General features: G+C 51.0%; 1 protein-coding gene across 2 annotated transcripts in view; it reads right to left on the reverse strand.

Moving 5' to 3' along the window:
* The window catches only part of ZBTB7A (zinc finger and BTB domain containing 7A), a 37,538-nt gene extending 13,857 nt beyond the window's left edge, over positions 1 to 23,681 (reverse strand). The window contains exons 1-2 of one of the 2 annotated variants that reach the window (XM_075903010.1): positions 23,337 to 23,681; positions 503 to 1,707 (exon numbers count right to left, since the gene is read on the reverse strand). In XM_075903010.1, the coding sequence (XP_075759125.1) occupies positions 503 to 1,692 (1,190 nt within the window). In that variant the 5' untranslated portion in view covers positions 1,693 to 1,707; positions 23,337 to 23,681. Of the gene's footprint in view, positions 1 to 502; positions 2,651 to 23,336 lie in introns of those variants that run through there. The other variant, XM_006135601.3, reaches the window with a different exon arrangement.
* Between the last annotated feature and the right edge of the window lie 1,562 nt (positions 23,682 to 25,243).

Here is a 25,243-nt window from a genome sequence, read left to right on the forward strand (position 1 = left end):
TGGCCAGCAGCCCGGCTCAGTCCTGGCTTGCCCCGCTGTGGATCTGCATTTCACATGTATTAGGAGCCAGGTAGGTGGATAGCCAGGTCCAGGAGCTCAGATCACTCCCCCCCGGAGAGGGGCTGCCCGGGGACTATAGAAAAGTCGACTAACTGATAATAATTCATGAGGTTAATCGACTATTCAATAACATCCCTTGTAGACACACCCTAAGGGGCCCATCTCTCAGTGCTCCCCTTGACAAGACCTGGGCATAGCCAAGATTTCCACCAATGACAGAGATTCAGGGCAAATAAAAAGGACCCCCAATTTCCAGAGGGGTGGCTAGCGCAGCACTTTCTAAGTCAGGGCGTCTCCAACCAAGCACCTCAAAAAAATTACGTGTCTCTTGCCCATCCACTAGGAAATGACTCGGTGCTGGCCAGGGGGGTTGCATAAGGCTGATCCGTCCCCCGCCCGTCCCCGCCCCCGCCCCGCGCAGCTCCCATCCTCTGCCCCTCACCTGGTGAATCGGACTTTGCAGATGTTGCACTCGTAGGGTTTCTCGCCCGTGTGGGTGCGGATGTGACGGGGCAGCTTGCCGGCCCCTTGGATCACCTTGTCACAGATGGGGCACTTCTGGAATGCTTTTGCCCTGATCTTCTTCTCCACCTTCTGGGACCAGGACGGATACACGTCGCCCTCGTGAGAGCTGCTGAAGTATTTCAAGTAATAATCCATCACCCCGTCGTCGTCCTTCTGGTCCTCCTCGCCCAGCTGCTGCCTTCCCACCGAGCTGATCATCTGCTGCAGCAGGGCGCTGGCGGCCAGGCCGTCCACTTCTCGGGACTCCGCCTCCTCGGCCTCCGCTCCCCCAGGAACGAAGCTGGGAGAGTTGCTGGCTTCCTGCTGGTCCAGGTGACCCCCCGGCGTTGCCTCCTCTTCGCCTTGCACTGCCAGGCTGTGTCCGCTGTAATGTCCATTCTGGGAAGGTGGGAATAAGGCTCCCGCGGGCTCCTCTTCCTCTCGGTCCAGCCACATGGCATGGTTGCTGTCGGGGTCCCCGTCGTTCGCCTTTGGTCTTTCGCTTGTGGGGGCTTGCGAGTAGAAGTCCATGCCATTGCAGTCCGGCTCCTCCTCATCCTCTTGGCCTGGGAAGTTCAGTCGCTGAAGGTCTCTCAAGTCTTGGTTGGTCCACGGAAAGTTGCCTTGGTGGCCGTTGATAGGGTTGCTCTGGAAGAACTCCAGGTACTCTTTTGCTCTGAGATGGTTCCTTTGATCAATTTGATCTACTAAATCCATCTGGTCATTTTTGGCCAGAATCTTCCTGTCCAGGAGATCCGTGCACACCTCCGTCACCGCCTGGATCTCCAGCAGCTTGGCGGCGTTGAGGATCTCGTTGACGTTCGAAGTGCTTACGGTAAGGGTCGCGGTGTAAGCGAACTCCAGCAGCGCCGCCAGGGCCTCCGCGCTCACAAAGTCTATCTCGTATACATTTTGCTGGTCCACCACTAACCCTGAGGTGAAGAGCTTCTTGAAGTACTGGCTGCAGGCCGCCAGGACAGAGCGGTGGGTGGGGAACTCCTGCCCTTCCACCAAGATCACCACGTCGCACAGCAGCCCGTTGTTCCGCTGCTCGTTCAGGCTGCTCAGGATGTCGCTGCTATGGTCGGGGAACGGGATCCCGATGGGGCCGTCCACGCCGCCGGCCATTTTCAACACCAAGGGCTGGGGAGAGACGAGAAAAAGCACCATCAGCTCCTGAGCCCTTCCTCGCGAAAAGGCAGTCGACGCGTATAAAGACTCTCCTAACACGGGACTGACTTCTGGTCTCTTGGCCTTTACATCAGGCAATCTACGTGCCCCACACCCTGCGCCCCCACATCAGCCCGCACTGAGCACTTCTATGGTCACAGCCCTCTCTGTTCTCCGGCCGGTGATGGAGGCGCCCTCAGAGAAACCCCCTGCTCGGTCGCCCACAGCCTGAGAAGCACTTGGAAAACAGACAGAGCCAAGTCCACAGCACAATCTGCACACGCCTTGCTGGGGAAGGAGAAGCAGTGCTAGCGAGGCCCTGGGTGCCCATGCACACCCGCCCCGCCCCGGGGGAAGGGCACCTGCGGACGCGGCACTGGAGAATGGGGGAATAACGGGACCTTCCCAAGAGGCCACCCAAGGCCCGACATAGCTGAGGTCAGAGATCCGAGGACAGCAAGGACTTCAATGCTTGTGGAATTGGGAGGGTTGCTTGTGGGAGAAAAGGGGGCAGGACTTAGGTGCCACAGACATTGTCGAGGCTGCCGGACAGACAGACCGTGGTGTTCTCGGGGCTTCCCTGGCTCCCAGCCGCCCACCACACGGCAGCCCCCCGGTGCTGGGGAGCAGCTGAGGTCTGCGCCGCAGAACCGTGGGGGCCGGTTCTCCGTAACCCGGCTGAAATAAGCGCAGTGCCCTAGTCGAGCTCCGGTAATAGCCAGACTGAATCCCCCTTGCGTCTGTAAACCCCGCTCCAGCCAGGCTCCATCTGGCCCCCGAGAGCACCTCGTGGCCAAGGCTAGAGAGAGAGGCTGGCGCCAGCCCCACTGACGGGCCAGCAACTGAAGTACGGCAGGCATCAAAGGAGTTGCCCAAGGTCACGCAGGAAGCCTTTGGCAGTGCCAAGAACTGAACCCAACCCTCCCACATCCCCAGCCCCCTGTACTACCCCCTGGCCCATCCATCCTCCCTGGGGGCCAAGGTACACTCTGTTCATCTAAGTAGCGACCCCCATTCCATAGCCAAGAGAGTGCTGGGCATAGTCCCCCCCTCTTCGTCCCTCCGTCGCCTGCATCACTGGCTGGTGAGTCTTGCCCACATGCTCAGGGTTTAGCTGATCACCATATTTGGGGTCGGGAAGGAATTTTCCTCCAGGGTAGATTGGCAGAGGCCCTGGAGGTTTTTCACCTTCCTCTGTAGCATGGGGCACAGATCACAGCTGGAGGATTCTCTGCATCTTGGGGTCTTCAAAGTATTTGAAGGCTTCAATATCTGAGATATAAGTGAGAGGATTATTCTGGGAGGGGTGGGTGAGATTCTGTGGCCTGCACTGTGCAGGGGGTCAGACTAGATGATCATAATGGCCCCTTCTGACCTTAAAGTCTAAGAGTCTATGAGTCTAACCAAGGGGTCCAGACGGGCACTTTCCCAGACCCCCCCACGCTGCCTGTGCTCCTGCTGCGCCAGCTGGGCACCCCGGCAGCCTTTCAGAAGCTCGGCAGACTGAGTGGAGGGGACGGGAGTTGGCAGAGGGGGTTCCCCACCCATCTTAGCTCACACAGGACCCTTTAAAACCTCCGGCTATGCCCACGTCGCCCCGCCCCATCCCCGTTCATCAGCTGCATCCCCGTGGAGCCGGAAGGTAAGAGCAGTACCACAAAGATTCAGGGAGCATTGACGGCTTGCTCGGCTCTACGCAGAGACTACTGGTCACGGGGCACGCCCACCTCTCCAAGCGAAATGCCTATTTCTAACGCTATTCAGGAGCCCTCACAGATCTGCCAGCGGGAAACATGGCAGTCGTTTGGTCGGGGGGCTAGGGCACGAGGCTGGGAATCAGGAAACCCGTGTTCAATTGCAACTTCTGCCACAGAGCAGCTGGGCAACCTGGAGCAAGTCACTTCAACTCCCTGCACCTCAATTTCCCCATCTGTAAAACAGGGATAAGAATTCCTCTCTCTTCTCCTGCCTGGTAAGACTGTAAGCTCTTTGGGGCAGGAGCTGACTCTCATTAAGTACAGGTTGAACCTCTATAATCTGGCATCCTTTATAATCCAGCACAGGTTGAACCTCTATAATCTGGCAACCTCTATAATCCGGCACAGGTTGAACCTCTATAATCTGACATCCTTTATAATCCGGTACAGGTTGAACCTCTATAATCTGGCAACCTCTATAATCCAGCAGAGGTTGAACCTCTATATTCTGGCACAGGTTGAACCTCTATAATCTGGCATCCTCAGGACCTGACTGGCACTGAACCAGAGAATTTTCTGGACCTCGAGAGGACAATATTATCTAGCACCATCACCAACACTTCCACTGCTTACTCAGCTCTTAGGTGACATTTAGGGGTAAATTAGAGCTAAAGAACAGCACCGAACATGGAGAGCCAGGACTGGTGGTTGTAACCAAGCTTTATGAGACTGTGGGAAACTTGGCAACCCCTCTGCTAAGTGGACATCTGGCCAACTAAAATCATGCTGGACCACGGATGTTGCTGGACCACTGCATGCTGGACTAGAGAGGTTCAACTTGCATGTGCAAAGCCTGGTCCAGCCGAGCTCCCATCTCAGATAGGGTATCTAAATGCTGTAACCCCACCGCGAATTAGAATATTTTTGCAAATAGCATCTTTTGTGCATCGCTCTCCAAATCCCCTACCCACCCGCGGAAGGAACCACAAACCTGCCCCAGCAGCCAGAACGAAGGCACAGAGAAGGGATGCGGCTCGTGCAAGGTGGACCACGGAATCGGCGGGCGAGTCAGGACCAGAGCTAGCTCCACCGGGAAGCGAGCGATGGTGCTGGGTTAGAGCAGCGGTAGGCAGCCATGGGTTTCTGTCGCGAACGTTGCAAAACAGCCTTCGCCCACGCTCACTTTTCACTTGCTCGTACCCTTCCCAGCAGCGCTTTCAAGTTGAAACTTTCCACGCGTGAGCTCAGCCAAAGAGCAGGAGGGGATTTTGCTTCACTTTCCCCTCTCCCCACCCCCCCTTTAAAAAAAAAAATCCTGCTGCTTTTTCACTTTTTCAAACAGACCAGCTCAAAGCGACAGCCCCACGGGTCAGCCAGGGACGAAATAAAACTGGTTCCAGATGGAAGTTTCCGGCCTTTGAGAGTACCCACTGCTGCAGATGTTCTCTGAAGGTTACATCCCAAGGAAACTGATCGGTTTTAACAGCAGCAAGGCAGGAACTGGATTTAAAATCCCAGAGCATGGAGCCCATCCAAGGAAGTAACAGGGAGTCCTTCCATCAACTCTACGGGAGCTGCTGTAGTGGGCCCTTCAGCACGTCTATTAAAGGGCAGCCACTCGCACGGATCAGCTGGGCTGTGGTGCCTCACGGCATATCAAACACAGATGCTTTACAGGGTTTGAAATATTCCTGGCCTGGGAGACACTGACACCAGCTCCAAGGGCTGAAATACGGTTACAACTAAGTGCAAAATTTGACCTAGATTCTGGGTTTTTGAGATGAAGTGCAGAGATAAAGGAGGAAAGAACATTTTGTGGTTAAGGCACTGAATGGAGGCTCAGGAAATGTAGGTTCCATTCCTGGCTCTGCCACAGACTCCACGAGTGACCTTGGGCAAATCACTCATTGCTCTGGGCCTCATTTTCCCCAAAACAACGAGAAATCCTGTAGCATCTTAAAGAGCAACCGGCTGATTTGGGCACAAGCGTTCCTGGGTAAAAACTACTTCATCTGTGCATCTGGCAAAGTGGTTTTACCCACAAACGCGGATGCCCCAATAAATCTGTTAGTCTTTAATGTGCCACAGGACTCCTCTTTCTTGCAGCTACAGACTATCACAGCTACCCCCTCTCAGCCTCAATCTCTTCCCTTCCTCACAGGCTACTTTGCACACGTATGTTTATTAGCAATGGAAAGCTGTTCCAACTAGAGATGTTACATGGCGTTTAATCAGCTAATCGACTAGTCGATGGAATTTCCATCAACGAGTCAATTAGGTGATGGGGGGAACGCAGAGCCACAGAGGCGTTAGCTCCTGCCCCGGGAGCTAACCCCACTGTGATTCTGCCTTTTAAAAATATTAAGAGCCACTAGGCTCTTAATACATTTAAAAGGCTGAAGTGCAGCAAGAGGGCTGATTCCCAGCTCAGGCCTGGTCCCCCGCTACACCTCTGCCTCTCCGGCCCCCGCCCCCCGGCAGAGTTGGTGCTGGGGGGAAAACTGGCTTTTAAGCCGGCTCCCTCCAGTACTAGCTCCCCCCCCCCCTTGCCTCTGATAGAGGCAGCAAGGTGGGTGTAAAGCGACTCATCGATAAGCATATGCTTATCAGATAGTCAACTAGTTGCTTACCTCCCTAGTTCCAACCCTACGGAGAACCTACATAGACAGAACTGGCCTAATTTACATCCATGCAACCCAACTTGGACTGGACAGAATTCTGTTTCTGAAAAGAGTCAGTGCCGAAAGGTCATGAAAGACTAGCCTCTCTGGAGCAAGTGTGTTTTGATCTGGTCCTAAAAAATAAAACATAGAGACTTCCCGCATTCGATGGCGGAAGGGGTTTTGTTGTTGTTAGTGAGAATTTGAGACTGTGTAAAGCTTTGGCCGGTGATCTCTTGACCGGCTGGCCAGCATCACCCTCCCAGTTGGGGTTTGTTGGCCATGACACCGGCGACAAGGAAGCCACCCAGGCAAGGGTTAACCCCACCCCAGCGGGGAGCCGTGGGAATGGCGGCTGGATCATGAGACTTTCCAGTCTTGGCGTGGACTGCGGTGCACTTCACAACTTCTTCCGCCTGGACAAAATGCCTTTTGTGTTGATCCGTGGTTTAAATGTACAGAGGCGGAGAATGCAAAGAGGCTGAAACAATCGGCCCCTTCCCAGTGCATCTTCCCTAAGCCCACCACTACCCCAAAAGAGCTGGTTCTGTTATAACCATTGCTGCTGTGATAAGCCACCTTGTGCCTCTTGCTAAGTGACTCTGAACAGCTGGCAGAAATCGCACGCGCAGGTCTGAACGGCAAGCTTATTAAAGCAGGCAGAGGATTAGCAAAGGGTGACCTGCACCTTGACAGGTTCCAACTGAGAGGTCTCACGGTGCAGTGGCTTCTGTTAAACGAGTTTGCTGGGTCTCAGTGCGGTGCTTAATTAACAGGTGTGCATGGCCCAAAAGCCAACAGCACAGCTGCCAAATCAAGGACTGAACAGGCCACAGGGTAGGCACTGACCTAAATTTAGTCCAATGCCGTTTTTTTCCTCCAGCCGAACACATTCTACACTTGCTGTCTTCGGTTAGAACAGCACACAGCAATCCAAAGATGCAGCTGCATTTCAGAGATGCCAAAATTATATCCAAGGGCATAATTTGAAGCAAATGACACAGTCAACTTGTCAATTTTAAAAAAAGTGTCACGGAGTACTCCTTCCCTGGAAAGAGCCACACCACCAGGGAAACTAACTGAGGCCCGGTCTATACTAAAAAATTCCACTGACATAACAGTTAGGGGACTGGATTTGGGTTGGTTTTTTTTTAAACCAACACAGCGATGCTAATAAAAGCCTTAACGTAGACACAGCTATCTAGGTGGAACTGCATTTAGACCACTACAGTTAATGCTGTTTAATCCAAAGCAGCATTAATTATACTAATATAAGCAGAGTTATACCATCCTAACTGCAGCCACGCTAAACATTTTTGCCAGTGCTTCTGTACCCACAAAAGAGTCCATAATGTAGACAGCGCTGGACTCTGTTGGGGGAAAAAATGGAAGTGACAACATACAGGTTATATCTACACTATGGGCTAAGGTCAAATTCAGATACGCAACTTCAGCTGCGTGAATTGCGTAGCTGAAGTCAAAGTACCTAACAACTCCTCGTGGAAGCAGGACTACCGGCATTAACCGGAGTGCCCCGCACTTCGAATTAGCTGACTTCACTAGACCAGCTAATTCGAACCCTGGAAGATCGACAGCGGCAGCTTCAATCTTCTCTGTAGTGTGGCAGTACGCATAAAGTGGTGTGAAATGTACAACGCGGAAAAGTAATACTCCTCGGCTGTTTCTACATTGGCAAAATTTTGCCGCCTGTCTACACTGGCCGCGAGTATTTGCGCAAGAACACTGACGTTGTAATGTACAAAACCAGTGCTTCTTGCGCAGATACTCTGATGCTCCTGCTCAGGGATAAATCCTCTCGTACAAGTATTCTTGTGCAAGAGGCCAGTGTAGACAGGTAACATCAATTTCTTGCGCAAGAAAGCCCAATGGTTAAAATGGCCATCGGAGCTTTCTCGCACAAGAACGCATCTACACTGGCACGGATGCTTTTGCGCAAAAGCAAACCTTTTGCGCAAAGGCACATGCCAGTATAGACGCTCTCTTGTGCAAATACTTTTAACGGAAAAACTCTTCCGTTAAAAGTATTTGCACAAAATCATGCCAGTGTAGACACAGCCCTAGTCCCCACTTCTCCAATCTCTTCCTGTTTCAATCATCTGAGTGGTTACTTGGAACAGGCATGCTCATTTCACACAGAAAGGTGATTTTAACTCCATGCTGCCTTTTTGCATTACAAGGACTTTCAGAAGCGTGACTATAATGGACACTCCTTGCAGATACAGGAGCAGCAGCGTAGGGTAGCAGGGGCCACCCAGGAGCAGGGCCGGCCCCCCCCTCGGGGACTACTGAGTAGTTGTGTAACCACTACAATGTGATGCAGTTACATGACTAATTACACAGTATCTAACATCCCTAGGGATGTTAAAGACCAGTTCATTGAATAGTCGATTAATCTCATGAATTGCGATTGGTTACTCAAAAATTCTATAGTGCACTCTGACCCCACTCCCGAGGAGTCCCCTGCCATTCTGTGCTGCTGCTGCTGTATCAGAGGTAGCAGTGCAGGGTGCCAGGCAGGAGCTGGCCCGTGAGAGAAGCCAGTTTAAAAACCAGTTCCCCCCACAGACCAGCTGATACAGAGGCAGCAGTGTGGGGTGGCAGCAGCCCCTGTCCAGGGGAGGGTCTGAGTTCCCATACCTGGCACGAGCCAGAACTGAGCCAGGCTGCCTGCCCACCTGGCTCCTAATACAGAGCCCCAAAGGAGGTGTCCCAGACCCATGCAAGCCAGGACTGAGCCAGGCTGCTGGCCAGCCTGCTAAAAAGTGTACTGGCAAAGGGGCGGGGGGGCACGTGTAGCCTATAGCATGAACCTATGAGCTTTTGCTTATCAGTTCATCGACTACACTATTACATCCCTAGTAACGGGATGCTGAGTATGTGACCTGTGAAGTACTTTGGGGTAAGAAGTGATCTAATACACACAAATGGGGAGCAAGCAAAGCTCGTGGTAGCTACAGGCTGGAGAACTGGCACTAGAAAAATTCAAAATATTTCTTGTTTGCTTTGACCCTTGAGTGGGTACCTGCCATAAAAAGCAGAGTCATAAAATGGAGACTTGCTGGCAGCCCTAAGCACTTGGCTGCTGCTTCTAGCTTTTCTGAGCAGCAGTAAGAGGTGAAACTCACTGGCAGGTGAACAGGGGCAGTGATGTGACAGGCCCTAGGACAAGTGCCCTCCCTCTACTGCTTTGATTGCAATTGGTCCGGTTTTGCCATAAGCTTCCTCCAGCATCTCGTCCATTTCAGTCTCAGTTCACAGCTAACACAGCTGGGGTTTCTGTTCCTGGAGCCGAATGTGGCAGCGGTTTGTAAGACAGGTACAGGAATAGCGCGTATGGTATTTTGCCGTTAGATCTGCGTGTCAGTCTGGTTGGGTGATTGAACGTCTCTACCATCTAACATCTGTTCAGCGGCGGGCTCCAGACGTACGTGGCAGTCAGTTTTGATTCCTAGTGGAGAAGCGTTCACATTACAAAAGCCACTACCATCCTTGGCACAAACTGGGCCCCCTTCTTAATAGCTTCAGCAGAGCACCAAGGCCCACCTTTCCTAGAGACGGCTCCTCCGGAACAGGCCTATGGCACTGTGGTGACCCAGGACAAAAAGGGAGGGAATGTAATCAGGCAAACGTGGCACGGGGAGTTGACACGGATTCTGTTCTTGGCTCACCGGCCTTGTGCCTGTTACCCCAGCTGTGAAATGACAATGACGCATACCCCCATCGCGTAGATCAGTCGAGGTAAACGTTCTCCCATTGCTCTGGAGGTACCATTTATCCGCTGAATACAGAGCATTTCAACCTCCTACGCTGTCAATCCAGCACTTCTCACCAGCTCAGAACTGCCTTTTTAATATTCTAACCCATGTCATTGACAAACAGGATCTTCATCTCAAGAACATGCTTGTGTTTCGCAGGTCCACGTATTTCAGACACTTTGGCACTCAATTGCCAACAGCAGGTACCTTTTAGGAAGCAGCTGAATTTTAATAGAAACACGGAAGCATGGCAGAGGTGAAACAGGGCTTGCTACTTAGTAGTCAAACCCTCGACTTTAGGAGTGTTTCTCTTCCTCCTGACTGCCATCTTCCCACCGGGGACTCTGCTGCACTACGCTTTGCGGAGTTTAGGGAGGATCCGAGGCAGAAAGAGATCTGCTTGGGCTTGCCCTGTAATGCGGCAGAAACCGGCGTCAGCAGAGATGGCTCATGCGCCAAATGGACTGAGCGCTGCAGTTTCTTGAGGGATCCAGGCCTGCAGCCATGGCGTGGGAGGGGGGAATGAGGATGACTGCTCCCCTAGCTATGAATTGAACAGAAAAGGACTTGCATTGTGTGACCTGTATTTGGGGTGAGCAGGGGAAATGCCCATTTCTCCAGCTGGCGGTTAGTGAGGGAGGCAATAATGTTCGGGCTGACTTTTTTTTTTTTTTTTTTTTTTAAATACCAATGTTATATTAATTATCCTGCACATACAGAAGCTCTCCTGCTAAATGGGTGCTGGTAATATAATGTGTGACCTAAGCGCTGGCCTTGTGTGCCTCCTTAGGCATGCTATGACATCTGGGGTCAAAGGGCAAGCAACAAGCGCCTCCTTGCAGTTATTCCCATGAAGCCTTGCTCCTTAAAACAATGATGCACAAAGCCCGCCCCACCCTCTCACCAGTGACCAAGATGTTAGCCTTCCCTTTAGCCCTACACCAGTGGTGTCCAAAGTTTTTTCAAAGAGGGCCAGATTTGATGAAGTGAACATGCGTGAGGGCCGACCATTTTGCCTGACATTCTTTGAACCATTAAAATTAAATGCAAATTAACTATTTTATGCAAAGTTTATTGCAAACGGCATACTTTTCATTTCGTCACATGGATGACAAATTTAAACAGGTGTTAAATCACTCTGCCTTTCATATCTGAAGGCCAGATGAAAAAAAAAATCCAGGAAGCTGAAATATATGTCAGGAACATTGTAAAGTACATTACATATTATTGGTAATAAAGGTTGTCTGTCAACTTTTAAGTTCAAAAAATATGAACAGGAACATAACACCAAGTATACATGTTGTGTCCAAATATATTTATAACTGATTTAGACCAACTGACATTAACTGAGATTTTACAATGTATTCATCTCAATACATATGTATTCGTTGGGGGCCATAAAAGATAGATATTGCCAAATTACCTGGGGGGCCGTATTAAACTGGAACACGGGCCGCAATTGGCCCGCGGGCCGGACTTTGGACATGCCTGCCCTACACTATTGTGTAACAACGTGAATAAATTGCCCAGGGAGGTTGTGGAATCCCCATCTCCAGAGATATTTAAGGGTAGGTTAGATAAATGTCTATCAGGGATGGTCTAGACAGTATTTGGTTCTGCCATGGGGGCAGGGGACTGGACTCGATGACCTCTCGAGGTCCCTTCCAGTCCTACTATTCTATGATTAACATTGTTATTAAACAGCTGGTATGCGGCCAGAGCTGGTGGTTCAATTTCAGCAGTGGGGAAGGCGCCCTGAAATTATAAAGTGCTTTGGGATCTTCAGGATGCTTTGCAAACATCCAGGACTTTTCCTGCACTAACCAGACACCTGTGACCTACACATCTCTACCATACAGCCTTATGTTCCAGGGCTCTCAGCCAATCCGCTTTCTCCTTTCAGCCAGCTGAATTTTACATAACTGCAGGGCAGTAGGAGAAAAATGAAACTCTTCCCTCAGGCAAACCTGGTCATTAAACAGCGTGATGGCGACAGTTTTAACTTTGGGCATGTCACTTGAATTCAAAACCTCGCATTTCAGAATTCCCGAAAGCTGCATTCGGCATTCGTTTTGAGGATCAGTTTAGAGGGGAAAAAACAATTTAAAAATTTGTGAGTTGTCAAGTCATTTTTCTGCTTTTTTTTAAAACAGGAAATTTGTCTGCAATCTCTAAAAGCCCAGGCTTATCGGTTAATTGTGTAGTCAATTACACATTGATATCCCTAGCAGCTCCAAGGAGCTCTCTTATCCGAACACGGACCAAAAAAGGGGCTGCTCCAGAGAGCCAATCAAAGAAAAGCGCCCTTAAATCAGCAACCATTTCCTAGCTCAGAAATGGCTGCACACCGTGTACGTCTTCAGAGAAGTTAGCCTAAGGCCGATATTTGACAGAGCATCTGAATTGGTCAGGGCCATTTGTCTCTAAAATGGCCACACCACAAACGCCACAGTGGGTTGTTATGGAATTTGAATTCTTTTGGTTTAGATCTTAAACGCGAGAGGCAAACAGCTCTCGTCCAGTTCCCAGTACTAGGAAAAAACAACCACCAAAACCCCTAGGCTACGTCTACACTGCAGGCTTCCTGCGCAAGAACTGTTCTGTGCAAGAGTTCTTGTGCAAAAGATCTTCCACAAGAGCGCGTCCACACTGCCATATGGTTTTGCAAAAGAGATGTGTGGACACTCTTGTGCAAGAAAGCTCTGATGGCCATTTTAGCCATAGGGGTTTCTTGCACAAGAAATTCATGTTGCCTGTCTGCACTGCCTTCTTGTGGAAGAGCTCTTGCACTAGAGGGCTTATCCCTCGTGGGGAGAGGAGTAACTCTTCCGGAAGAAGCCCTCTTTTCTGACGCTGTACTGTAAATTTACTTGCACAAGAACACGCATGCAGTATAGACACCCAGCAAGTTTTTGCGCAAGAACAGCTGTACTTGCGCAAAAAGCCTGCAGTGTAGACATAGCCCTAGTGTTAAGGCAAATGGTAATCTGGCAGTGCCCCTTCAGCCAGATAAGTTAGGGAAAGCTGAGAGAAGGCGTCCTAGGACAAGGATTTGAAAGTTACATGCCAGCCTGTTTACAACTATTTAACACTCACCTTTTTTCCTTTTATTGCTGTGTCACAGATGAGAACAGCCGAAGGCTGACCTAGCAAAGATCCTCCTAAAGGGATATCACGTACTGCCTTACACACGGACATGCTGACCAGCCATTTGTGCTGGAGAGGCAGCGCAGGGGAGTGATGAAAGCAGAGACTGGCAGTCAGGGACTTCCGCATCCTGCTCCCAGCTTTGTTACGCGGGGTGTCTGCGCTACAAACACACACCCAGAGCTGGCCCACAGCAGTGGCCTCAGGCTTGCGGGGCTGTAAAATTGTGGGGTAGATGTTTGGGCTCCGGTTTCAGAGCTCGGGCTCCAGCCCAAATATCTACACCCCACTTTTACAGCCCCTTGTGAGCGTCCGTGACAGAGGCCAGCCGTTTGCAGTGCAGACATACTCTATGTCTTCTCTCTGCGTCTCATCTGTAAGACAGGCAGCCCACCACTCAGCTACCCTACAACTAAAAACACAAACAACAAATGGCCCTGTAGCACCTTAGGGGACATCTACACAGCAGCGTTACAATGCACGTCTGCCCTCCACGCCTTTATTTTGAAATAATGTCGAGCTGGAGGACTTCTTACTCCAACTCCTGGTAACCCTCATTTCACGAGGAGTACGGAAGTCGAAGGACGAGTGCTCTTCATGCAACTTCTTGCTGTGCAGACACCGCCAAAAGCCAAGTTAAGCTATTGCAACTTCAGCCCCACAATTGATGTAGCTGAAGTTGCATCGCTTAATTCGACTTCAGCCCAACTGGGTGGACGCGCCCTTAGAAACTAACCAAAAATACAGATAGGATCATGAGCTGTCAGGGGCTTCAGGTGATACTGTCTATATTTTTTGGTTAGTCTCTAAGGTGCTACAGGACCATTGGTTTTTTTTAAGTTACAGACTAACATGATGACCCCTCTGAGGCTTCTAAACATGCCAGACTCTCTCAGAACCGTTCCAAGGATTTTGCGGCAAGCTCTCAGATAATCAAGTCAAAGGCTCTAGCTATGAAATACAGAGCAGTAAGGACAACCCCTCCCCCACATAGCACAGACTGGGATGCAAGAAAGACTGCATACCTTCTCCTCCTCCCTCTGACTAACCCGCAATCCGGATCCATCCTTCCCCCTGCACAGGGCTTGTGATGATGCAGGGAGATACTTGCTATCCAATCTGAACCAACTCCGTGGTATCAATGGTTCTGTGTGAATGTTGAAGGGCTGGGATTCCTCACTGTTTTCGAGGTGATTATTAGGGACACTGCAGCCCACCAGGAAAGAGTCCTTGTCCTTCCCCTTCTGGCACTTAAAGAGCCAACACGTGGATGATCTAATAGAGGAAGCATCTTCAAAAGAGGATGGTTTGGTCAGCCATGGATGGAGAACGTGAGCAGGAGAATCAGATTCCAATACCACTGCAACCACCGTGATCATCTACTCTGACCTCCTGCATAGAAAAGGCCAGGGAAGAGGTGTGGGGCTGGCCTGGAACGGCCAACGGCAGCCAATGGGAGCAGGAGGTGACTGTACCTGCAGACACTCAAGGTAAACAAAGCATCTTGCAGTCTGCCATGACAGGCTGGGAGCCGAAGGTTGCTTGGCTTGGCGCCATGGTGTCCAGCCAGTTCTGAAACAGTAGCCACTATCGTGGCTATTGCTTTAGCAAACTAGCCACACCCAACCGGCCAACTCGCCACATGTGGCTAGCAGGCTGGACGCCACAGCCCTAGATCAGACTTTAGAAAGTAGGGACGTGAGATATTGTGCAATTCAATAATCGTGTATCTGCACAAAATCTTAGTGGTTACGTGATTATTCGATAGCCCCCAAGGGTGGGGCCTGCAGCCAGTGTGCTCCCAGCCTCATGCCACCCTGCTGCCTCTGTATCAGAGGCAGCAGGATACAGCCTCTGTCCAAGGAGGATCCGAGCTTCCCACAGACAGTAGCACAGGGGAGGGGGAGAGGCAGGTCCCCAAAGCTGGTGCTCATGGGGAGCTGGCTTTTAAGCCAGTTCTCCCCCCCCCCAAGCACCGGCTCCTGCCTGCCCCTCCCCTGCTGCCTCTGTGGGGCAGGTGGCTCTGCAGAGCTGGCACCCACAGAGAGCCCTACCCATGTGTATCAGCTCCTGCCTGCTCCCCTCACCCTCTGTGCTGCAGCCTCTCTATCAGAGGCAACAGCACCAGGGAGGGGGCAAGACGGCTCCATGGGATTGGATGCTCAATATGTACCAGCTCCTGCCTCCCACCTCCCCCCCACTTTGCTGCCTCTGATGGGGGGGGGGAGTGGGAGTGGGGGGAAGTCCGTGTAGTCGATAGGATGAACCGATAAGCCCGGGCTTATCGGTTAATTGTTAACACGACTACACGCTAACAGCCCTATTAGAAAGGCATCCAATCTTGATTTAAAAATGGCGATGGAGAATCCACCAGGACCCTTGATAAACTGTTCCAGCGATTAATCACTCTCACCATTACTCATGCACAGCTCATTTCTAGTCTGAATGTATCTAGCTTCAGCTTGCAGCCACATGGTCACGTTGGACCTTTCTCTGCTAGATGGAACAGCTCGTAATTAAATATTTGTTCCCCATGTTGGTACGATCCCCTCGCCCCGTGACATTATTTGTTAAGCTAAAAAGCCTGGATCCATCATTTGAAGGGAGGGTACAAAACCCACTAGGATTTTGTTCAGAGACAAGAAAAATCGGAGGCAGCCTGATCTAACTGGTAGGAGCCCTGGACTGTGTATCAGGAGACTTGGGATCTATTCCCAGCTTTGCCACTGACTCTTCTGTGACCTAGGGCAAGTCACCTCACTACTTCTTCGTGCCTGTTGTCCTCCCTTTACCTGCCTCCTCTATTTAGATTGAGTTCTTTGGGGCAGGGACGGCCTCAGCACCCAGCCCCGCAGGCCTCTAGGCACAACCAGAATGCAAACAACAGAAAAAAATCACTGAGAGAATTAAGACTGCGGAGGGTAAACTGAAAGCTGGCCCACCGTTTTCTGGCTTTGCCACAAGGCAAGGGCCAAGGGGACACCTGACAGTGACAACCAGTAAATGCAGAAGCAGCAGCAATATCACTCTTTGTAGAGCCTCACGTGAGATGCTCAAGAGGAGCTGCTGGCGTTCAGTGTCTCAGGCCAACGCCTGCATGGTTAGACTGTTTTGCCGCTGGAAAGAGAGAAACACGATAGCTGAATTATTAAAGGCCTAGGTATTATGGCCAGCATCTGTGGCCAGGGAAACTAACATGGGGTAATCAAATCCCCATGCTTTACGGCACAGACTGATTACTGCAGGGGTCAGGAAGAACTCACATGTGTTGCATTACACCACGTGCAGCATGTAGTGGGGCAGTCCATTTTCTGCTGGGGCATCAGGTATTGGTTAACATCAGAAGCAGGACAGTGATTACAGACCAATAGTCTCCCCCAGTATGGCACATCAGACATTTAGACAAGAAAACTCTTTTCCAGCCAATCAGTTAAGGCCCAGCAGAAGCAGCAAATCCTACCCACCGCTAAATACAACCCAACGCAGTCCAGCCAGATAACCTATAGAAGGGCAGTGCCGGGACGTTTCTACGCTACGTCAACGCACAGCCATTTTCACCACTGACACTGAAAACTAGGGCAAATTAAAACTACTTGTGTGTTGCAAGGTTTGTCTTAACTGGTTACTCCACCCAGATCTTCTTGCCAATTTTCTCCTGTGTCATCAGGGACCACGTTTAATCTCACAGGAATGCGTCTTGATGCCTCTGTTGCTACACACACAAATGTAAGCGCTGTGTGTACTGAACAAGTGCGTGCTTACGTACTACACTACTGCCACATCAGCCAAACAAGCACCCATCACTGGTGCTCTCCCCTCATATACATGTTTTAATGGAAGGTCTTTTTTTCCACTTCTCAATGAAGGCCAATAGTAAGTTTATTGATACGTCTGTCTTGGTCCAATTGACTTTTTCCTCCCCCTAATCTGCTCTGGTATTGCCATGAAGAAACAGACAGATCATGGTGATTTGTAGAGCACTGATTATTTTTGAAAGGGAAATATTTAAAATGTCCAGAATGCATCATTAAAGCTGAATGTAGGATGGGATTTTCAAAGACAGCTTTACTTCCTGAAATGTCCAACTCCCACTGTCTCTGGACACTTAACTCTCTTAGGAAACCTCAGCCTCCACCATTTTTGTAAAGGGTGGAGTCTGAGGTTTGTAAATGGAGGAGTCTGAGGGTGCAGAGGGGAGAATGCTGGGAAGTGAATTAGTGACTACGTGTGGGCTTCTGTTTCTAAGGGCAGGGTTGAAGTGCATTTTGGAAGAGGAAGAACGGTGTTATGTCCTGAAAGCAATCAAGCTCTGCACGCACACACGCACACTTTCAAAGGGCAACAAGGCCACATCACCAAATAAAGTCTCAGAATCAGCCTGAAGAATCACCACTAAAAAAACCAAACCGGCGCCAGTGCCAACCCACTCCCCAGCACACCACAAAGGAAGGAATCTCTGACCTCGCTGGGCGGGGAGCCATGGACGGAGCTGGCACATAGCTGCGGAGAGGGGGAGTCAGTCCATAAAATTCCTTCTGGACTTGAAGATTGGGTGAGGGGTTTGGCCATATGTCAGCTCTATCTGCTTGGAAGGCAGGGACGTCAGGCATTTGAGGCCAAATCCTGCACTCCTTACTCAAGCAGGATATGCATTATGCAACCTGAGCATGTCCCAAAGCATCAACCTTGGGCAACCTGTAGAACTGGGCATCTCGGGACTTGTCCCCTTCTCTCACCAATAGTTTCTGTCCACAAATTAATCAAATTCTCTCTTCAATTCAGGCAACTCTCCCGCGCCTTCTCACGCCCACGCAATCACCTGCACATTTACTATTCTGTCTTGTAAACAAATACATTCAGGCTAGCTTTGTGGATACTCTGCTACCTCGCTTCCTCACTGCCCTCGGGTTGTGAGGCCCAAATAATCAGCTGCACAACGGCAACCATTTTACAGCTTCCCTTTTGAGTTTACGCCCCCTCCACCCTGACCAAAACCCTCCCTCAAATGCGCATGACATTTCCTTTCCTGCTCCCTCTGGCTTTCGAGTTTAAAGGTCTCGTGTTATTCTGATAGCCTCAAATGGCACCTCAAAAGCCAATAATCTTCTCGGCACCAGGAAGGAAAAAATAAAAAGGCTGAGCATTAGGTTTCCTGACAAAAAGCACACCAGGCAGGACCGGCCTTATGTAATGCCTGCTTTGTGGACAGACAGACAGTTCTTGTCTTATTGCACATTATTTGGAGTGTAAAAATGAATCCCAGGAGTAAGCATGCCATAAAATAAACTCCTGGGAACTGTCCTGCCATTAACTATTTGCCCTCCAGCACAATCCCTGATTGGAAGCTACAAAGGGAGGGAACGCTGAACAGCACCTCTTGCCCTCTCTACCTGTTGGGGCAAGAGACTGGATAAGGAGGGAACATCTACCTGTAGCTACAAGCCCAAGCTTCAGTCAGCTTGGTACTGGCTATGCATTCAGAAACAGGAAGGAGGGGGGGAACCTGCCTACTTCCTGGTTTCCAGTTTTACCAGTGGGAAATAGCTGGGGGGTGGGAGGAGGGTGAATCAGAAGGTAACAATACATGGTGTTAAAATACATTGTGTGGCTCTGCCCCAGATGCAGGACCTGCTGTAAAAGGAGTGGCACATACCCTACCGGAGAGCGAGGTATGATTTTGTGGAATTGCAGACCATGACTCCAATGAACAGCAAAGAATTAAAAAAAAAAAAGTGACAAGATGCAACTGAAGTGCTAACCTGAACAGCAAACTCTGGGGCACTATGTCACCAGGGAATGAGGATTTATTATCTTGGGACCAAGCAATGGTTCCTTTAGTCCTGTCTGCAGCCAGGCTGGAGCTCACCAGAAGTTCATTTCCCACCCCTACCTAAAACCACACCAGCAGTCCCTTTAATGCAGCATTCCACCCCCATCATATACGAGCAGAACATTTATGGTCCTGGCTCCCAGCGGCCAAAGCCTAATGCTTCAGAAGAAAGTGAAAAGTCATGTACCAAGTTTTGGGGATGGTCTTGAAGGAAAATCTTTTTTTTTTTTTTTAACTCCGCAAGTGATCACCCTATCGCCTGCTGATTACTGCCACTTGGATAGGTCTCTGAAGAAGTGGGTTGTGCCCATGAAAGCTCATACCACCATCTACATTTTTTGTTAGTCTCTAAGGTGCTGCAAGACTAGTGGTTGTTTACGTTTACTGCCACTTAGATAGCTAACAACATTATCAGCAATGTGATCCCGTCCTTTCTACAGAATCCAGCTGCAACATTTGGATTCTCAGCAATGGGGAATGCAAGACTACGGGCAGCACATGAAGAAGATACTGAATGGGAGTATGTTTTGTTTCTCTTCAATTGTCACAGGTATTTGTATGGAATCCCAATGCCTGTGTGACCTCATTTGCTCCTGTTCTGACACCTTACTGGAGCTGTTCCAGGATTAACGGGACGCTGGGAGTTCAGATGCTAAAGGCATGGACACACTACTTGAGTGGCTGGCAATACGACCAATCAGAAGAGAGTTCTGAATGGGGGGGGGGGGGGAGAAAAGATCCTATTTTGTATCCAAGGGTCATGGGATTTGGCCCAAATACTTCTCACCATCCAAGATGCTAATTTTCTCTCTCATATATTGCACATCAAAAGGCTTTTAATTACAAAGACATGCTGGTCTCTCCAAAGTTGAGAATGACTGTTTATTGCTTTGATTAGCAAGATGACAAATGGAAGTGTAATTGTCTGTCACAGAAGACTTTTGTGAGTTATTCTAAGGCTGTCACTTTTAATCGAGATTCAACTGCACCTTCCCCCTACCTTTGAAAACCAAGCCCAAACATGGGAGAGCAATTTCACAGGCCTACATTTCAAACACAGGCACTTGTGTTAGGTTGTTCAATTCCACAACTAGTGCCACAGGGTAAACAAATGCCCATTTAACAGTTCAATGGAAACACTGAGGCTCAGACCTTCACAGGTGTTTAGGTTCCTAACTTTCATTGAAATCAGTGGAAGTTAGGGAAGCCTAACTATCCTCTGAGGATCTGGGCCAGGGTGCTTTAACTGACTTTCTAACTTGTTAATGAGCTTTGGGCTCATTGACAAAATCCAGTTACTTACAGCTGCAAAAGAGTAGCCATAAGGGAAGGAAAAAAAAAAACCACCTTTCAATTCACATTCCTACAGAGTAATGCTGGAGTTTTGAAGCACTGTGGGCTCGATATTCAGAGGTTACAGTAGCCCCAATTCAAACTGAAGACAACAGGATTTACTAATACTTGGCACCCCTCAAAAACATGCCCTTATTTTAAGATCTGGCTAAGTATTGTCAAGTCCCAGTACCACAACACAAGTTGCATTTCTGAGCTAAAACAATGCCACACAAAAAGCTACAAATCAGCATAAAGCACAGAATTATTTTTATCCACCATCTAATTATTACAACTTCAGCACTGCAAAACTCTTCCTGTGCACAATTAAGGCATGGTGGAAAAATCCCACCACCTCATCCACCTTTGGGCTGTGCGGTTCACTCCCTCTTTTCCCAGAACAAGCCTTAACAATGACCAGAATGAATACTGAAAAGGAATGGCTCCTCTCCAATAACCCATTCATACTTACAAAAAAATTAAAACAACATCTGTAAAGCAAGTTGCTGGAATTCTTAAACCTGTTGCTTTTTCCAAATCAACCTTCATAAGTGACCACACATTGCTCCTTCACTCCAAGACAAGCTGAAATATGCTGTCACATCTCCTCAAACATGCATTAACAAAATTTAAGGAATTAGCCACTTCTCTGCTGTTGCATTGTACATAGCTGAAAGATTGAGGGTTATTTAGAATACACAAATCTACATGACAAGCATCTTTGCTATTTGTTCATAAAGGGACTAGCATACTTTGGGAACTAGATAAATAGTGCATTTAATTGCACAAAATTACCAGAGGAGTGGGTAATCTTGGTAGTTTAACTCAACAACCAGCTGTAAATCCTACCAAGGGGCTATTACAGGGAGTCAAGACCATTCGCTGTCCAGGCTACTGCTTAAGATATAATGGACCCTCCAGGGAACAAGATGCAGGTAGCCATATTGGTTTCCAACATGATGCATTTTATTAGACGAAGCAACAGCTAACACACAAGCTTTGGAAGCAAACACATCCCTGACAGAAAGGTCTGACATCTTGTGAATTGCAAGCTACCTACAGATTCAATACATTCACAATTTAACATCTTCCATGGTCTCAGTATAACCCTTTACCTACAGGGAGCAGACAACAGCACTTCTATTCTGCAACTAGCTAGGAACTCCAGGTCCAAGCCATGCTCATCACAAGTCATCCACCTGTCACTGATCAGCCCCACAAGAGTTGTGGTTCACGACTGGAAGCATGCAACTAACCTTCAAATATATTCCCTGGCCTGGATGGGAAAGCTTTTTATACTGGCTCAGGGCCCAAATCACATGCTTGAGTTATGACCCTACCACCCCCGATGCAAGGATTAGCTGTGGCTTCGGAGGGAGAGGAGCACCAAAGAAGTCCCAAAATACTGGCAGGGTGGAAAAGTCCCCCGGGGGGCCTACTAGCCTGAGCTAGTGAGTCTTGTCCCTGTACAACAGGCTTGGCCTCCACATTCCGGCCTCTGCAGCAGCGTGGCTGCTTACAGACTTGGGGGGCTCCCCAGCCGCAGGGGGGCTAGCAGAGCAGTGTCTCCTCTCCAGGCCATTCACTGGCGCTGTGCACAGCCAGGCAAAGGATTTTTTTTTCCATCCCCCCCCCAACACACAGAGTCCGCGCCAGGGGTGGATTATCCGGCTGCATGTTGCTTCCTGCAGCCTGGTGCCACTGTCCGGGTGCGTGAGGCGGTGGGGAGGGGGGAGAGGAAAGACAAGGCAGCCTGGGAGCTCCCCCCCCCCCCACGTCTGCTGTGGCTGCCAAGGGAGGGGAGAGCGAGCCAGCGAGCTCCCCCCCCCCCCCGCAGGCTCATGGGCGACCTTGTCTCCTTGGACCCAACCCCGCCAGGACCCCACCCAGCTCCCTCCCCTCGGCGGGCTGGAGAGGCCCGCCCCCCCCTCCCCTCCGCAGGGCGCCAAGCCCCACCGCGAGCCGGCCCCCTCCCTGCCAGCGGGAGCCTGGCCGCGCGCCACACCCCACCCCTCCCCGGGCGGCCCGCCACCAATGGAGGCCTGAGCTGGGGGTGGGGGCGGGGGGCCGGGCCTGGGGCCTGCGGACACCACCCTAGGCCCGGGCCTACACTAGGCCCCGCAGCCGCGGCCTTTCCTGAGCGCGCGGCCCGGGGACCCCGCCTCTCCCCCGGGCTGCGCTGCCCATGGGAGGGGGGGGGCGCGCGGAGGGAGCGGCCCGGAAGTGCCGGGGAGGGAGGGCGCTGCCCCGCTGGCCGAGCTGCTCTCGACGGCGCCTCCGCATCCCGCCCCCCACTCTCGCAGCGCCCTCGGTCCGCCATTGGCCAGGCGGAGCCGGGCGGGAGAGAGGGGCGGAGGACGTCTTCCCATTGGCCGGGCCGGCCGCCCATCAACACACCTCCCGTCGCGGGTTGGTTCAGGGGCGCCCGGCCCTGCGCGGGGCGACTTGGGAGTCGTAGTCCACGAGCCCATTGCACCTGCAAGGCCGAGCGGGGCGGGAACACTACAACTCCCAAGAGCCTCCTTTTCCCACCCCCTCCTTGCGAGACTCCCCCCATTTTCTTGCAAGCCCCCCCTCAAAAAAACTCCCCCCCCCCCAGGAAGCACCAGCCCAGCCAAGTACAACGTATGCACGCAGCAGAGAATAGAGGGTGGGGGGACTGCATTAACTGCATGGCCGCAAAGTTATTTGCAACCCCCCCCAGTTCCCTCCCCACTGTATTGCAACCCCCGCAACTGCCCCCCCCCAGCTTATTGCAAACCCCAGCCCCAAGTACCAGCCTCGCAACTGCCTAATGCAAAGAGACAGGCAGATTAAAAACACCCTCCGTAGGACATGGAGAAGAAAATGACACCCCCCCGCACACATTCGCGCTCTGCTTACACTCTGCCCCCTCCTCCTCCAGCTGCTGTAAATTCTCCCTTTGCCCCCCTCCCTTAAAAAAAAATCCCAGGGTTGATAAAGTTGGGGGAGGGGGAATAAAGTAAAGCCCAAGCCAAGGGGAGCAGGGACTTTCCTCCTTCCAAAGCAGCCTCCCTGTTAGGGGGGGGGGGGGAGAAAAGAGGGGGGTGAAATGTCCCCTTGATTCAGCACCTCCCCTCCCCACTCAATCGGCCGTGCTCGCCACCCCCCGAGAACGCCCGATCCCCCCGAGTCTTACCTTGCTGGTCCTGGGGGTGGCGGGGCTGGGGGTAGGGGGGGGTCTGCCTGGAGTTTGGAGTCAGTTCCCGGCCAGCTCTCCCTCTCTCGCTGGTGTTACTGCCCCTACTGTAACTGTATATGCAAAGCCCCGTATGATGCTGAACTCCCTTCCTGGTTTCTCTAAGGGCAAAAGGGGTCCTCCCTTCTCTTAAAGGTGCCGCAGCCTCCCCTCGCCCGCCCCGGGCTGCGAGCCGCCGTGCAAGGGCCGCTGGAACAGGCCGGGCCAGTCCCCGCGGGGAGGGCACGAGAGGCGCCCGCCACGTCTCGCCCTTCGCTTCCCCTGCGCCGGCTCCCGAGGAGCCGCAGCCCCCTGCCCGGCTCCCCCCGCCCGCCCCCTGGCTGGGGAGGGGAGCCGCGCCTGCCCGCTGCCTGGCTGCGCTCCATGTTATCTAACCCCGGAGCGCACGGAGGAGAAAGGAGCTAGCCAGGCACACGCACGTGCTCACACGTGGAAGCCGTCGGTGTGGGCTCAGCCGCGGCAGCCATCCCTTGGAGAGTCGGGTCACTGTCACCCGAGGCTTGGCAGAGAGGGGGGCTCTGTGCCCATCGGCCCGCCGCATGCGTCCCAGTCCCAGTGGGTCTTGCCGTCCCTCAGTTTCCCCATGGGGGTACAACAGGAGTGATACTATTTGGGTGCCTGGAGAGATGCCACTAGAAAGTGCTGGAGACCACCCAGTACAATCGGACTGTGGCTAATATTTTCCCTTTAAGACACCTGGCCAGGTGGCTCCTCTCGGCTCAGCTGCTGGGTGACCTTGGATAAGTCACGGCCCTGCTCTGTGCCTCAGTTTCCCCACCCAGCCCTTGTCTATTTAGATTGCAAACTCTTTGGGGTAGCAACTGTTTCTTACTAGGGGGCCTGTCCACACTACACAGGAGACCGACGCTGCCATGGTCAATCTTCCAGGGTTCGATTTAGAGGGTTTAGTGAGGATGAAGACCTGCCGACCTCCCGCTGTGCAGACGGCGATTTAAGATACGTCAACTCCAGCTACATAAGTTGCATATCTTAAGTCCACCTTCTGCTTTAGTGTAGACCAGGCTTAGGTGGCATTTTGAGGGTCGACCCAGTGAGTGGTGGATAGAAAATCAGTCATGCCCATGAAGTAGCCTCAAGCAAACAGTCCAGTTCCCAAAAATGAGACATGGGAAAGTCCTATTATACTGCTTAGCCCCCTATCTTGACCAATTATATTTATTTACTGGCAGGGTGTTCCATAATACTCAGTGTCATATCTAAGCTGCTAACAAACATTACCCAGCTAACCTTAGACAGGTCTTTGGTAATAGCATCCTTAGAGCAGAGACAGGCTATGTCTACACAGCAGCATTATTTCAGAATAATAGATGTTATTCCAAAATAACATAGTCCGCGTCTACACACAATCAGTTATTTTGACATAATGTTGAAATAATGTCAAGCTGGAGGGCTGCTTACTTCAACTCCTGCAACTCTCAGGCTGTGTCTAGACTGGCCAGTTTTTCCAGAAAATCAGCCGCTTTTCTGGAAAAACTTGCCAGCTGTCTACACTGGCCTTGAATTTCTGCAAAAGCACTGACATCCTACTGTAAGAAATCAGTGCTTCTTGCGGAAATACTATTCTGCTCCCGTTCAGGCAAAAGTTCCTTTTGCGCAAAGCTTTTGCGCAAAAGGGCCAGTGTAGTCAGCTCAGATTTGTTTTCCGCAAAAAAGCTCCGATCGCGAAAATGGCAATCAGGGATTTTTTGCGCAAAAGTGCGTCTAGATTGGCTTTTGTGCTTTTGTGGAAAAGCTTCCGTGTCAATCTAGACGCTCTATTCCGAAAATGCTTTTAACGGAAAACTTTTCCATTAAAAGCATTTCCAGAAAATCATGCCAATCTAGAC

This window comes from Pelodiscus sinensis, chromosome 19 (assembly GCF_049634645.1).
Source record: "Pelodiscus sinensis isolate JC-2024 chromosome 19, ASM4963464v1, whole genome shotgun sequence".
Classification (NCBI taxonomy): Eukaryota; Metazoa; Chordata; order Testudines; family Trionychidae; genus Pelodiscus; species Pelodiscus sinensis.